Source organism: Oncorhynchus clarkii, chromosome 17 (assembly GCF_045791955.1).
Source record: "Oncorhynchus clarkii lewisi isolate Uvic-CL-2024 chromosome 17, UVic_Ocla_1.0, whole genome shotgun sequence".
NCBI lineage: Eukaryota > Metazoa > Chordata > Actinopteri > Salmoniformes > Salmonidae > Oncorhynchus > Oncorhynchus clarkii.
In genome coordinates, this window is record NC_092163.1 from 44,650,383 (window position 1) to 44,667,054 (window position 16,672).

General features: G+C 42.2%; 1 protein-coding gene across 1 annotated transcript; it reads right to left on the minus strand.

Moving 5' to 3' along the window:
* Positions 1-302: 302 nt before the first annotated feature.
* On the minus strand, positions 303-16,388 carry LOC139370917 (prolyl 4-hydroxylase, transmembrane b). The gene is made up of 10 exons (XM_071110802.1): positions 16,113-16,388; positions 15,414-15,820; positions 13,892-13,973; positions 13,387-13,577; positions 9,530-9,626; positions 9,211-9,373; positions 4,952-5,137; positions 4,572-4,662; positions 3,926-4,049; positions 303-2,888 (listed from the first exon to the last, which is right to left on the minus strand). The coding sequence occupies exons 1-10, from the start codon at positions 16,120-16,122 to the stop codon at positions 2,650-2,652; spliced, it is 1,590 nt and encodes a 529-aa protein (XP_070966903.1). The 5' UTR covers positions 16,123-16,388; the 3' UTR covers positions 303-2,649.
* Positions 16,389-16,672: the final 284 nt, after the last annotated feature.

The following is a 16,672-nucleotide window of genomic DNA, read 5'->3' on the forward strand; positions in this document are numbered from 1 at the left end:
AAATAAGTAAAAGTGGAAAAAAATGTAAGGATATTATATGCTGAAACCCTCATATTATACACCAACGGAATTCACTTAGTTTATGGGTTATATTAAGGATAATGTTTTACAGCTTTGTCATTTAATATATTTAGGATTTTTAAATAGTTGGAAAGTATTCATTTATATACTTTACATTTTATGAAATTACAATAAAATCCTGAAAGTTTTTATGGGTGTGCCAGTGTTGTCACGAACAGCTTTGGCAATTGGCCTCACTCGCTCCTCTGTGACTCCAATGAAATGAGAGAAATAACTCTCTATAATTCAAAATCTAAAGTAAACTTTATTTGGAGCAGAGGAAAGTGATTCAGTGCATTTGGAAACAATGAACAACACAACGTGGAAAGTGAAACATTTGGAATAAATAAGTAATAAATAATACTTCAAATAAATAGAAATTCAATACCTGTAGTAGGATGAGAAGTAATGGATGCAAGTGACACAAGCAGACATATATACAGTACCAGTCATATATTTTACATTTTAGATTTTTTAAAGTAGCCACCCTTTGCCTTGATGACAGCTTTGCACACTCTTGGTATTCTCTCAACCAGCTTCACCTGGAATGCTTTTCCAACAATCTTAAAGGAGTTCCCACATATGCTGAGCACTTGTTGGCTGCTTATCCTTCACTCTGCGGTCCAACTCATCCCTAACCATCTCAATTGGGTTGAGGTCAGGTGATTGTGGAGGCCAGATCATCTGGTGCAGCACTCCATCACTCTCCTTCTTGGTCAAAAAGCCTTTACACAGCCTGGATGTGTGTTGGTTCATTGCCCTGTTGAAAAACAAATGATAGTCCCACTAAGCACAAACCAGATGGGATGGCGTATCTCTGCAGAATACTGTGGTAGACATGCCGGTTAAGTGTGCCTTGAATTCTAAATAAATCACTGACAGTGTCCCCAGCAAAGCACCCCCACACCATCACACCTCCTCCTCTATGCTTCAAGTGGGAAACACACATGCAGAGATCCGTTCACCTACTCAGCGTCTCACAAAGACACGGCGGTTGTAACCAAAAATCGCAAATTTGGACTAATCAGACCAAAGGACAGATTTTCACCAGTCTAAAGTCCATTGCTCGTGTTTCTTGGCCCAAGCAAGTCTCTTCTTCTTATTCGTGTCCTTTAGTAGGGGTTTATTTGCAGCAATTCAACCACGGGGGCCTGATTTACACAGTCTCCTCTGAACAGTTGATGTTGAGATGTGTCTGATACTTGAACTCTGTGAAACATTTATTTGGGCTGCAATTTCTGAGGCTGGTAACTCTAATGAACTCATCATCTACAGCAGAGGAAACTCTGGATCTTCCTTTCCTGTGGCGGTCCTCATGAGAGCCAGTTTCATCATAGTGTTGATGGTTTTTTGGACTACACTTAAATAAACTTTCAAAGTTCCTGAAATGTTCCGTGTTGACTGACCTTGATGTCTTAAAATAATTATAGATGGTTGTTTCTCTTTGCTTCTTTGAGCTGTTCTTTCTATAATATGGATTTGGTATTTTACCAAATAGGGCTATCTTCTGTATACCACCCCTACCTTGTTGCAACAACTAATTGAAATGCATTCCAGGTGACTACCTCATGAAGCTGGTTGAGAGAATGCCAAGAGAGTGCAAAGCTGTCATCAAGGCAAATGGTGGCTACTTTGAAAAATGTAAAATATAAAACATATTTTGATTTGTTAAACACTTTTTTGGTTACTACATGATTCTATTTGTGTTATTTCATAGTTTTGATGTCTTCACTATTATTCTACAATGTAGAAAATAGTCAAAATAAAGAAAAACCCTTGAATGAGTAGGTGTGTCCAAACATTTGACTGGTATTGTATATACATAAAGAATGTCGAATAAATAAACAAACTAACAAATAAAATAATGAAGTGAATTTGTGCAACACTTAAATAACAGTTAACATGCTTCATCACATGGATGGGGGGGTCTTTGGGTGATGACAGACATCGTCAAGCTAAAAGAAAACGAGGATTACAGCTGACAGTCTATAAAGTCGTCTATGGCTATCATGACACACTAATAACCTGTATAAAGTCTAACCTAACAGCTCATACAAAGGTACGTACATGCAAGTAGTAGCATAGTCGACCCACGCCCCCCCCTCCACAATGTGGTCAGTCTCACTCACAAAAAAATATAACACTAATGTTTTGTGACACACAGAAGGTAAAATTGTGCATAAGTATATAACGTAAACAAAGTTTGGAAGTATGCATAAATTCAGCTGAGAAAACACAACTAATAGTGAACAAACAAGGACATCTGAACAACAACATTAGACCCCTTCTCAGTTGCATAAATCCAAAGTTACCACAGTCCCTGAATATCAACTATCTCTCTATGTACTGGCCGCAGAGGTGTCGTCATGGGAGGTTGTGCACAGCATGGCAGAGTCAAGTTAGGTTGGGGAGGTGGGTAGAGAGGTATCTTTGTGGTAGCTTTAGGCTGAAGAAGAGGGGTGGGGGAGGTCTAGGCCCACTAACTACAAAGTCTGGACCACCCATAACTCTTCTGAGATTGGAACTAGTGTAATTAGTGGACCTAAGGGGAGGTCATTGTTTTTCGGTTTCTAGGCTACAGCAGTACAGCTACAGTTCCTGATGGGAGTCAGCAGTTTGCAGTTGTTCAGGGCGGGGCTGAGACTGCTCCCCCTCGTCCTCCCCCTCTTCCTCGTCCTCTTCCCCCTGCTGTGACACCAGCTGCTGGTAGCGAGCCTGGCGCTGGTAGTCTGGGTCGATGTTGATCCAGTTATTGGCCACCCACTTAGTGCCGCGGGTGACCACACAGCCGCCATGCAGAGAGTACTCATCCTGCTCCCCCACCCAGCCTGTGTGTAACAGAGAGCAGTGAGTACAGTATTCAACAGAGGCTCTGATAACAGTAGAACTGATAACTACCATGTGGACTAGCAGGCAGATTCTCTTTCAATGTATTTCTACAACAGTGGGCCTAACCTTCATCAAAACAACACGGACTACAGTTTTTAAATAAGGACCTGAACAGCAGTGAATGAATGAAATGGGGTCAATTGCTATGTGTGTACAATACGTTGAGTAGGCTGTCTGAGGGGCAGTAATTAAGCTGTATTAGTGTGTTTATATACTGAACTAAAATATGAATGCAACAATTTCAATGATTTTACATTGACAAGGAACAGACACAATGAAATCAGTCAATTTAAATAAATAAATTAAGCCCTAATCTATGGATTTCACATGACTGGGCAGGGGCGCATCCAGAATTAGTTTTACCCCACAAGACAGAAATACTCCTCAGTTTTATAAGCTATCCGGGTGCCTGGTGTCAGACAATCCCGCAGATAAAGAAGCCAGATGTGGAGGTCCTGGCCTGGTTACACGTGGTCTGCCGGTTGGATGTACTGCCAAAATCTCTAAAACGATGTTGGAGGTAGCTTTTGGTAGAGAAATTAACATTATATTATTTGGCAACAGCTCTGGTGGACATTCCTGCAGTCAGCATGCCAATTGCATGCTCCCTCAAAACTTGAGACATCTGTGGCATTGTGCTGTGTGATAAAACTGCAAATTTTAGAGGTCGTTTATTGTCCACAGCACAAGGTGCACCTGTGTAATGATCATGCTGTTGAATCAGCTTCCTGATATGCCACATCTGTCAGGTGTATGGATTATCTTGGTAAATGAGAAATGTTCACTAAAAGAGATGTAAACAAATTTGTGAACAAAATCTGAGAGAAATAAGCTTTTTGTGCGTATGGAACATTTCTGGGATATTTTATTTCAGCTCATGAAACATAGGACCAACACTTTACATGTTGCGTTTATATTTTTGTTTAGTATAGAAGGGCCGTGCTATGTGTGAGGGAGTACTGTGTACAGTCTGTACCTTGTCCGTCAGAAAGGTAGTTGTACCAGAACACGGCTGTCCCTTTAGTAGGCTTTACCCTCAGGTTGCTCCTATCACAGTTCTTCCTCGTGTCCATTAGATCCACATTGTTCTGGATCAGAGACTGAAAACACAAACACAATCACTCATTAATAACGTTGAGAAAAACATATCGGTACACCGACAAACATGGAAATGTTTAATATAGATACATAAACTAATGATGGGGGGGGGGGTCGATACAATTACATATCGATTTTGTTAACGCTATATCGTATTGTTTTGACAATACTGCAATATTATTTTTGCGCTAGTTGGCTATACCTGCACTAAAACTCCAGGTTTTTTCCTTCATAGCTTGTCCTCCATCTTCTTCTTTAAATTCTATTTATTTCCAGCACTTTTATTTCCATGACTGATCAAAACGTGTTCTCTCATCCCTCTGCAGCAGACATATGGTTAACAATATGTTTGGAACGTTGAATCGCAATAAAATAAAAGTATCGAATCGCAATCCAAATTGAATTGCAATACATATCACATCGGCACCCAAGTATCGTGATAATATCGTATTGTGAGGTTCCCGGCAATTCCCAGCCCTAATATAAACACACAAGAACACACACACAGACAGACCATAACGCACCACTTCCTCATAGGTCCTGTTGTCTGCCACAGGGAACGCGGTCTCCCCGCCCCCCTCAACCGAGTTCAGGTAGAAGAGAACGGTGATGTACCTGGGTGTGCAACACACACATTTAATACAGACACATACTGGAACACACATCCGCACACAGACCAACCACACCATGGAAATGTGAGGCTTAGTCACAAACTACCTGATATATTGATATGTGCTAAGTTACACAAACATATCCACATAAAGTACACAGACGTTACACTACATTATCACTCAATCTAACCGTCTTAATCTGAAGGGTGTCTATCCAGATTCTCCCCTATACAGCATCGTCAAAACAAGGCCAAGGACGAGGCGCTGCCTGACTCAACACAACTCTCTCTCACCTGCAGGAGGTCTCGAAGGGTGTGGAGGTGTTGGCAGCGAGGCGCGTGTGCGTGCAGGCGGTCTCAGGGTAGACAGGGCCGCTGTCGTGGTGGGCGTGGTAGTGGCCTCCCTGCTCATAACGTACCACCTGGAGGGGCTCACTCAGGTCCACCAACGCAGAGGGCATCCGGGTCAGACGGGCCACCCTATGGAGGACAAATGGAGGGGGAGAAATAGGGACAAAAATCCTTAACATCAGATTCTGATAACCTTGGCCATGGTGTTTGACTCCAACCGTTTATTAATGTGTTTGAACATTTTACAACCATCTAAAAACAAGTGACCCCAAAACATTCCATCACACAGCTCTACAATTTCAAGAGATGAAAAAAAGAGAAGAGTCCCCTCAGCCAGCTGGTTCTGAGGCTCAGTTCACCAACCCAAACCAACCCCATAGAGCCTCAGGACAGCACTCAGAAAATCTGGCCCAACCAAATCATCACAAAACAAAAATAGAAATATATCACCTATTGGAAAGACACCACAAAAAAATCAAAGTAAACTTCAATGCTATTTGGCTCTAAACAGACAGTACATGGTGGCAGACTATCTGACCACTGTGACTGATAGAAAACTGAGGAAAACATTGACTAGGTACAGACTCAGTGAGCACAGTCTGGCTATAGAGACCGGTCATCACAGACAAACCTGGCTGCCCAGAGAGGACAGGCTGTGCTCACTCTGCTCCAGGGGAGAGGTAGAGACAGAGCTGCATTTCCTATTACACTGTGACAATTACTCAGGCCTAAGAGAATATTTCTTTCCCAAAATTATAATTCAATACAAATAATTTGAAACTATAAATGATGAAGAAAAAATCTAATATTTATTGGGTGAAAAGCCAAAATGTGCAGTTTTGGCAGCCAAATATGTGTTCTCCTGCCACAACCTGAGGGACGACCAGTGAAAAGTGCAAAGTAATGTCGATAATATTTCCCATCTTGTTTTGTTTTGTCTTTCATACCACTTCATGTCATATATCTCAGTCATGTTGACACTGGTCTAATACCACTGCTTTAATGTATTGTTGTTCTCATTAATATTGTTGTTGTAGTTGTTGTTAATGGTAATCCCATGTCCACTACTACTATTATTATTGCTGTTTGGTCGCACCATTTATTTATATATAAATATGTATCTATTTTATATATGTACATTTGTTTTTCTTTTTTCGATATGTATACTTTGACAATGTAAGTAATACAGTTTTTCTCAGTCGCTTTGGTGCATTTCTTAGATCAAAAGTGCAATTCTTGATACTACTTGTACAAATTCCAAATCATCTAGTCACTTGTGCACATCATTAAAGCAATTTCTTATTCCTTTGAACAAATTGCAATTGATAATGTACAAGTGTCAGCTTTTTTCCACATGATCAATTGCTCATGTCATGTTGATCAAAATATAGTAGATGGTTCTCTGTTGAATAGTCTTACCCCTCAAAACATCTAGGCATTAGTTCCTTGCATAAGCCATTACATGCAAAATTGTTGAACTATTTGTCATAAACTGTCAAGCATAGTTTTACACATTTCTATTAGACCTTTTGTACAAAAACATGAATTGATGAATCGTGCAGGTGAAATTGACCCTCACTCATGAAGGAATGTAAAGTGTTAGTTCAACCAACAATCAACCAGTTGTCTAAATTGCTCAAAGGTGCATCTCATGAAGAATCAATTGGCAAGCATATATAGACAGACCACAACACAGAGTTGCAATTTTCCAATAATGGATGGACCAGGAAACGAACAGGGTCAACAGCCAAGAGGAGGAAGAAGAGGAGCAAGGATGCGTGGTGGAAGGCAAAACAGAGGAAGAGGCAGAAGAGGACATAGGCGCATATCTGATGACATAAGGGCCACTATTGTAGACCATGTTGTCAATCATGGCCTTACAATGGCTGAGGTGGGTCGAAGGGTGCAGCCGAAAATTGGGAGATCAACCGTGTCCTCAATAGTTCAAACGTTTCGAAGAGAGAACAGTTATGTCCACCAATGTACAGTGCACTGTTACTGTATATAAGCAGTATACTGTATACTTCCTACAATGCTTCATATTACAGTAGTCCACTTGTATTTCACAGCATACAGAAATATACTCTATACAGATACATACTGCACCTTACATGCACCCACCTGTATGTTTTACAGTAAAATGTGTGTTCGCATAGTTTTTGTCTATGTGAAAGTGTGCGATGCACCATGGTCCGAGCAAATAATGCCATGAGACTCAGGGAAATACAAAGGACCATTATAGAAGACAACGATGCATTTGAAAACATCCATATGGTTAGCATCTCAACCATCGACAGGGTGCTGCATAGAAACCAGATGAGTATGAAACAGCTGTACCGTGTACCATTCCAAAGGAATGAGGACAGAGTTAAGGAGCTACGGTACCAGTATGTACAGGTAAAACATATATCTATGTAACTACTTTACAGAAACATTTTATAGTGATACATAGTACAGTAAGCATAAACTGCACACATTTCCATTGCTGTGGAAGGAACATGCAATATGTACATTTTATGTCACTCTTCCTTACCAAAACAAATTCAATTGTGTGTTCTGGGATATAGCGTATAATGGAGTTGGAATCAAGTGAACCCTCTCACAACTTTGTATACGTGGATGAGGCTGGCTTCAACCTGACCAAATGCAGAAGGCGGGGTCGGAATATCATCGGTCACAGAGCTACTGTGGATTTGCCAGGCCAACGGGGAGGAAATATCACCATGTGTGCTGCTATTTCGGAGCATGGTGTCCTAACCCATATCCCCCTTATAGGGCCATGCAACACCCAGCATCTACTCAACTTTTTAGTGACTCTCTACAGGGCTCTCATCCCTGATGATCCCTGATGATGAGAGGGGTCTGTTTAGAGAGGATTTGCCAAAGTATGTGGACATTTGTGATAATTTGAGTTTCCATCAATCAAACATCATAATGCAATGGTTTGTGACCCACCCGAGGATGCTCATAGAATTCCTCCCACCTTATTCACCATTCCTTAACCCAATTGAGGAGTTATTTTCAGCATTGGAGGTGGAAGGTGTACGATCGTCAGCCACACACACAGATGACCCTGCTGGCTGCAATGGATGCAGCATGTGAGGACATCACAGTAGACGCCTGCAGAGGATGGATAGGGCATTCCAAAAGATTCTTTCCACGTTGCATTGGAAGGGAAAATATCCGGTGTGATGTGGATGAGAATATGTGGGCTGACAGACAGGGAGGTCTGGATGTGTAGAGACAGCACAACAGTGCTGCGGGCAAAGTTGTGCCTTAGGGGTGGTTTCCTGTGTTTCTTTCTAATTTAGTTTTTTTCCTTTGTGCCCCTTGGGTTGTCCAGTCTCTTTCAATCAATAACCCACATACAGTAATATGTAAATAGTACTGTTGAAATTGATATATGCCATAGAAGTGCAGCCTTGTGCATTTTCAATACAGTCACTGTCATCCAAACTGTAGCCTAAGTTTACATCAGGTAATACTGTCAAAGTACACAGTTACATTGACAACATGCCTAAACATTTTGATGACCTTGTTCGTGAACAATGACTCAATGACTTATCATTCTGATGACACTGACATGATCATTGGCATGAATATTTACTTTTGAGAGATGTACTAAGGATTTTTAGTGACTGACTAGCTTTAGAAACGTATCTATTGTATATTGCAGTTTGTACAAATTGTTCTGAGAAATGGACTTATTATTTTGCACATGTTAGGGATGATGTGAAAAATGCACCAAAGCGACTGAGAAAAACTGTAATGAACTTGCCATGTCAAAAAAAGTCAATTGAATTAAATTGAGAGAGAGAGAAAGAGAGAAAGAGGGGCCAGGAGAGAGAGAGAGAGAGAGTGAGAGGGGCCAGGAGAGAGAGAGAGGGGCCAGGAAAGAGAGAGAGAGGGGCCAGGAGAGAGAGAGAGAGGGGCCAGGAGAGAGAGAGAGGGGCCAGGAGAGAGAGAGAGGAGCCAGGAGAGAGAGAGAGAGGGGCCAGGAGAGAGAGAGAGGGGCCAGGAGAGAGAGAGAGGGGCCAGGAGAGAGAGAGAGAGGGACCAGAAGAGAGAGAGAGGGGCCAGGAGAGAGAGTGAGAGGGGCCAGGAGAGAGAGAGAGGGGCCAGGAGAGAGAGAGAGGGGCCATAAGAGAGAGAGAGGCCCGTGAAGAGGCTAGGGCAACAGTTGACAATTATGTTCTCCTCACCTCTTCTTGAGGTCTCGGAGAACCTGGTGTGCCCCCTGTCCCTGGTATAGCCAGGTGTGTCTGCTGTTCCTGACCAGCTGGCTGCTCTTCACCCCGCGCTGCTGCAAGAAACGCTGGAACGCATCACTGCCCAGGAGCCTGAACTCCTCCAGGCTCAGCAAGCCTAACACAGACACAAAGATGTCACCTACAGGCACAAAGTGGGTCGCATACAGACGCAGATATCCAATATGAGCAGCCTGAAAATATTAGCTCTGTATGCATAGAGACAGAGGTGTCTACCTATCACAAAGAGGCCCGTGTCGAGAATGACCCTTACCGTTACCGTCAGGGTCAGCCTTCAGTCCAGCATAGATCTCTTTCAGATTCTCTGGTGTCAGCCAGATCCCATCCCTCACTCGTGAATGTGTCAATATCTGTAGGAGGCCCAGGAACATGAATAAATCACACATAAAGAAGATAATACGATACATGTTTATTGATCCATTATAAAAAAGGAACAAAATACATTTCTACATTTGCTGCTCCAGTACCACCACACTATGATTAATGATGTGTGTTCACTCCACTCAGTGGCCTTGTGGTTAGAGTGTCCGCCCTGAGATTGGAAGGTTCAGGTGAATCGTTCCCTGGCTGAGTCACAACAACGGCTGATTAAAAAAAATGGGACCCGATGAGTCTCTGCTTAGCACTCAGCATTAACATGAGAACCGCTGGGCCTCGAGAGACCCCCCCTTCAAGCTAATGAGCAGTCATTCTGACTCCAACACTAACAGTATAATTAATAAATGTCATAAACGCTATCGCAAAAACACAATAGCATTTTCATTAGTTTATGTTACTGTAAGCTGTTACTTTTAATGTAAAAACCAAAACATTTGAGTGTTCAATTTTATTTGTGGAGTGCCTTTCTTACAACAATGAAAGAGAAAGCATGTGTGTTGGAACACAGTAACAGCTTCTTTCCATAAAGACAAAATAAAAATACCTCAACCACCGAGAGGTGCGGTCAAATGATGAAAACACCAGTAGCCTAAACATCATTATAAGTGTGCGTGATAAATAGTGAAAATCAGCACAACAGTAAAAATGGCATTATAATGAATAGAAGTGTGGATATGACAGCAGTAAAAGAAAAATAATAAATGATTGTCAGTAGCTCTGTGACCTTGCTCACATGGTGTGTGTCTTCACGCAATGGCATCAGTTGGATTTAATTCATTGTTAGCGCTTTTCCTAACGGTCAACACAAATCTTCGCCACTTTCACTTGCTCGACACACTTAGCACAAACACGTCGCTTGCAGGCAACACAGGTGTCTTGGATTCTGGTCTTAGTGCATCTGGCCACCTGGTACTGTCTCCTCCCCTGGAGTTGTGCAGACAATTGTTAATCAACAGCGATGTCGTCTCCTGGTTTGTAACATGTAATGCGGTTCTGTACAAACTAGTTCTGAAACGTTGGCTACCATGGCGCACGTCTGTTTTCCAGGTGTCGCGTTCTTGTTTCTTTGCCTTAAAAAAAAACGGAGGTAACGCTGAACCGATCCCGTGACATAGTGCCTATAAGAACATCCAATAGTCAAAGGTATATGAAATACAAATGGTATAGAGAGAAATAGTTGACGTGTCATAATTCCTATAATAACTACAACCTAAAACTTCTGGGAATATTGAACCACCAGCTTCTATATGTTCTCATGTTCTGAGCAAGCAACTTAAACAAATAAAATGTTCAAACAGTTTTTGAATTATTTAAACCAAATTGAACATGTTTCATTATTTGTTTGAGACTAAATAGATTTTATTTATGTATTATATTAAGTTAATGTAGGGTTCATTGTTCATTCAGTATTGTTGTAATTGTCATTATTACAAATATATATATAAAAAATTGGCTGATTAATCGGTTTGGTCCTCCAATAATCGGTACCGGCGTTGAAAGATCATAATCGGTCGACCTCTAATTGGAATATACCAATACAATAGAATGGCCTGCCCTGTTCTTCATTCACAATTGGTGATTACATAATTATGCATTGTTCGCTTCCCCTAACTCATCAACTCCCCCATCATACTTTTCTTAATTTATTTCATCTGTTGTTTGTGTGAAATTCATTTCGGTATAGTTTAGGTTCAGTTCCGAGGCGATTATCAACTGGGCACGGCACCTTCCACTGTCGGGAGATGGAGCGAGGCAGTATATACTGTCAGGAGGAGGCAACACAGGGAAATTATTTAAAAAATGACACTCCCTACTATAGTGGTTATAACTCCAGTTCCGTTTGTGATTTTAAGATTTTAACAACGGCAGTGTGTTATATAGACTTATTTAGGAAAAGTCAAGGACGAAGGGGGGAATGACTTTAAAAATGAAGGAGTAATATACAGTTGGGCAAAAAAGTATTTAGTCAGCCACCAATTGTGCAAGTTCTCCCACTTAAAAAGATGAGAGAGGCCTGTAATTTTCATCATAGGTACACCTCAACTATGACAGACAAAATGAGAAGAAAAAAAATCCAGAAAATCACATTGTACGATTTTTTATGAATTTATTTGAAAATTATGGTGGAAAATAAGTATTTGGTCAATAACAAAAGTTTATCTCAATACTTTGTTATATACCCTTTGTTGGCAATGACAGAGGTCAAACGTTTTCACACACTTCCTCCATGCAGATCTCCTCTAGAGCAGTGATGTTTTGGGGCTGTTGCTGGGCAACACAGACTTTCAACTCCCTCCAAAGATTTTCTATGGGGTTGAGATCTGGAGACTGGCTAGGCCACTCCAGGACCTTGAAATGCTTCTTACGAAGCCACTCCTTCGTTGCCCGGGAGGTGTGTTTGGGATCATTGTCATGCTGAAAGACCCAGCCACGTTTCATCTTCAATGCCCTTGCTGATGGAAGGAGGTTTTCACTCAAAATCTCACGATACATGGGCCCATTCATTCTTTCCTTTACAGTGTAAAGTTTACACGGATCTGTCGTCCTGGTCCCTTTGCAGAAAAACAGCCCCAAAGCATGATGTTTCCACCCCCATGCTTCACAGTAGGTATGGTGTTCTTTGGATGCAACTCAGCATTCTTTGTCCTCCAAACACGACGAGTTTAGTTTTTACCAAAAAGTTATATTTTGGTTTCATCTGACCATATGACATTCTCCCAATCTTCTTCTGGATCATCCAAATGCGCTCTAGCAAACATCAGACGGGCCTGGACATGTACTGGCTTAAGCAGGGGGACACGTCTGGCACTGCAGGATTTGAGTCCCTGGCGGCGTAGTGTGTTACTGATGGTAGGCTTTGTTACTTTGGTCCCAGCTCTCTGCAGGTCATTCACTAGGTCCCCCCGTGTGGTTCTGGGATTTTTGCTCACCGTTCTTGTGATCATTTTGACCCCACGGGGTGAGATCTTGCGTGGAGCCCCAGATCGAGGGAGATTATCAGTGGTCTTGTATGTCTTCCATTTCCTAATAATTGCTCCCACAGTTGATGTCTTCAAACCAAGCTGCTTACCTATTGCAGATTCAGTCTTCCCAGCCTGGTGCAGGTCTACAATTTTGTTTCTGGTGTCCTTTGACAGCTCTTTGGTCTTGGCCATAGGGGAGTTTGGAGTGTGACTGTTTGAGGTTGTGGACAGGTGTCTTTTATACTGATAACAAGTTCAAACAGGTGCCATTAATACAGGTAACGAGTGGAGGACAGAGGAGCCTCTTAAATAAGAAGTTACAGGTCTGTGAGAGCCAGAAATCTTGCTTGTTTGTAGGTGACCAAATACTTATTTTCCACCATAATTTGCAAATAGATTCATAAAAAAGAAATAGAAAATGTGATTTTCTGGATTTTTTCTCTAAGATGAAAATTACAGGCCTCTCTCATCTTTTTAAGTGGGAGAACTTGCACAATTGGTGGCTGACTAAATAATTTTTTGCCCCACTGTATATTTTTATTCATGAGCAGTCAAAATGACTGCTTTAATGGTTCTAGTGTTAAGGAGATATATTGGGCTTGAGGCCTTATGATAGACTAGCGTCCTGTCCAGGAGGTGTACTACATCAAACAACCTCACGCTACAGAAACAGGATATAGGCTCCTGCTCCTATGAGCCGTTCCGGCTCACACTTGTGCAAGACTACTACTGCTCACAGACACACATCCTTGCTTGCCCACCCACACACCTCCTGGAGTTGTAGCTGTCCGTCCTGGTTGAGGTCTAGCAGGTTGAAGATCTCCTCAGGGCTGAGGTTGAGCTGCTCCGTCAGCTCCTCCTGTCCCTCAGGCACCATCACCTGGCTCTCCATCAGGCCCTTCAGCTGGGCCAGCTGCACCACCACACGACACTCCTCTTCAGACAGGAACCCTGGGATCTCTGGAGAGAGAGGCACACCGTAAACACCCGTTTGAGCGCATGCACGCAACAAACACACGTATGAGTGCACGCACACACTTACACAAACGCACGTATGAATGCACCCTCGCGCGCACACACACACACACACACACACACACACACACACACACACACACACACACACACACACACACACACACACACACACACACACACACACACACACACACACACACACACACACACCCTTGGAGAGCAATGACAGCATCAGCCACTAACATGGTGCAGAGGGGTGCAATGCAGAGCAGAAGTTTAGTAGAGAGAGCACTCACCAAACAGCAGGGGCTTCAGACTCAGGGTCCGCATCTCATGCACATTGCCTGGCATCAGTGACAACTTCTGGACATGGCCCACCTGTGAAAAAATAACACTGACTATAACTTCATGCCATCAAGATGGCACGGAACACACCATTCACATAGAAGAAAAGCACAACAGACACTAGCCCACCGCTGAACCGTATAGACTACTATTGTCTGTAAGGTTAAGCTCTGGGCTAAACAGAGACAGAACTACACAGGCATCCTTACGCCTTGATCACACCTGTAGCGTCATTTCGCAAAATATTACACACCGTCATCTGGATATGTGTGGCGGAAAAGTTCAACATTCACCTTCTGCTACCATTTCTGTCAAGCTGTCTTCTTACACAGTTTGACGCATACGTTCAATAAATCCAATGTATGCACCACAGAACGCACTGCAACTGCCTCTGCAATGCAATTCTGTTGAAGTCGGAAGTTTTCATACACCTTAGCCAAAAACACAAGTTTAAAATGTATTTCACAATTCCTGACATTTAATCCTAGAAAAAATTCCCTGTCTTAGGTCAGTTAGGATCACCACTTTATTTTAAGAATGTAAAATGTCAGAATAATATTAGAGAGAATTTGTTATTTCAGCGTTTATTTATTTCATCTCATTCCCAGTGGGTCAGAGGTTTACATACACTCAATTAATATTTGGTAGCATTGCCTTTGAATTGTTTAACTTGGGTGAAACGTTGTGGGTAGCCTTACGCAAGCTTCCCACAATAAGTTGGGTGAATTTTGGCCCATTCCTCCGACAGAGCTGGTGTAACTCAGTCAGGTTTGTAGGCCTCCTTGTTCACACACACCTTTTCAGTTCTGCCCACAGCTTTTCTTTGGGATTGAGGTCTGGCCTTTGTGATGGCCACTCCAATACCTTGACTTTGTTGTCCTTAAGCCATTTCGCCACAACTTTGGAAGTATGCTTGGGGGTCATTGTCCATTTAGAAGACCCATTTGCGACCAAGATAAAACTTCCTGACTGATGTCTTGAGATGTTGCTTCCATATATCCACATAATTTTCCTCCCTCATGATGCCATCTATTTTGTGAAGTGCACCAGTCCCTCCTACAGCAAAGCACCCCAACAACATGATGCTGCCACCCCCGTGCTTCACGGTTGGGATGGTGTTCTTCGGCTTACAAGCTTCCCCCTTTTTCTTCCAAACATAACAATGGTCATTAAGGCAACTTACTGTATGTAAACTTCTGACCCACTGGAATTGTGATACAGTGAATTATAAGTGAAATAATCTGTCTGTAAACAATTTTTGGAAAAATTACTTGTGTCATGCACAAAGTAGATGTCCTAACCAACTTGCCAAAACTATAGTTTGTTAACAAGAAATGTGTAGAGTGGTTAAAAAACGAGTTTTAATGACTCCAATCTAAGTGTATGTAAACTTCCGACTTCAACTGTACTTGAACACACTTCTGGTGTACCAAAATGCAAAACCTTGTTGGTGTGATCAAGGCCTTAACTCACCCGTATGCCCTCTAGGCGTGGAAGGTACATATGCTGCTGAAAGCCAGAATCTGACTGTTGCTGATTGAACTCGGGGGGCTTGTGATGATTGCTTCCACCGCTTGCCTTCGGGGTGGCCAGTACCTCTCCAGGGCTGTTGTTGTAGTGCACGTAGAGGAGTAGCGCAATGACATTGATGATGTATACATGGAAAAAGACCATTACCACCATGAAGTAAGAGCGGGAGCACACGTTGCTCCTCTGCAACGGGACCCGCTCTCGTGGCATAGGGGGTAGGGTTGGTAATGGAACGGCTTCATCATGTTCATCACTGTCGTCGCAGTCCTGTGGTTCAATCATATTTGACCTGATATGATGATGGACCATAAGCTTATCACTGGTTTGTTGTTCTGAGTATCTTTTGGACCCTGGTACCGAGAAAGACGTCAATTGACGTGTTAAATAATGCAGTCGGTTCTTTCTGGTAGGCTACGTTAAGTCATAAAAGTTACCGCATGAGTGCACAATCCATACTGCCCAGACTCAATCATCATCATTGCATAGTCATACAACCCACATTCTCCGCTACAGTACCTGTCAACTAGCAAGTTAATGTTATTATTTTCTGTAAAATAAATCAATAAGCGACGAAACGTGAGGCTTGGCAGTACTTTGGTTGAATTCACAGTAACATTAGCTAGCTACACACATCACACTTACAGGACTGCATCCAACGTCTCTGGTTCACGTTGCGGTTTCAGCAGTCCGTGCTGCGCACCTCCAAAAATAGAGGGAAAAGAGCCATATCAAAAGGTGTGCAATTTATACATTCGAAGGTTTTCGGTGCAGTGATCATCTATTTACATTGAAAAACAAAAAAAATATGCGTCCGACCTCTCATTTCTGCCACAAATATCTTCGTGGCGTTTGTTTTGAGACGGACAACACGCCATTCCCCTGACAACTACTGTACACTACTATTTTGCTAGCAGCACTAACGATAATGTCACCTCTCTATGGTAATGCAAACCTTAAAAATAAAAGCCCGCATTTCCAAACATTGCAAGGTGGTTAACTCATTCAAAATATACAGTATGTAACGGATAATTCATGAATGGAAAATAATGAACGATGTGTTCCACAACGCGCAAGCGGAGTGGTACTGACCTTCCGCGGAGTTGCATTATTTTCCAGAGAATGCATCGAGCCCCGAGTTGAATATGCCTTTATTACCATGGCTATAATTTAACACATTTGACACTATAAACGTGTTCATTCAA

Coding starts and splice junctions, on each gene's coding strand:
- LOC139370917 (XM_071110802.1), bottom strand. Junction 9,627..13,386: donor GACAGCTACAACTCCAGGAG/GTGTGTGGGTGG, acceptor GGCCTCCTACAG/ATATTGACACATTCACGAGT. Junction 9,374..9,529: donor GGCTGACCCTGACGGTAACG/GTAAGGGTCATT, acceptor TGTCTGTGTTAG/GCTTGCTGAGCCTGGAGGAG.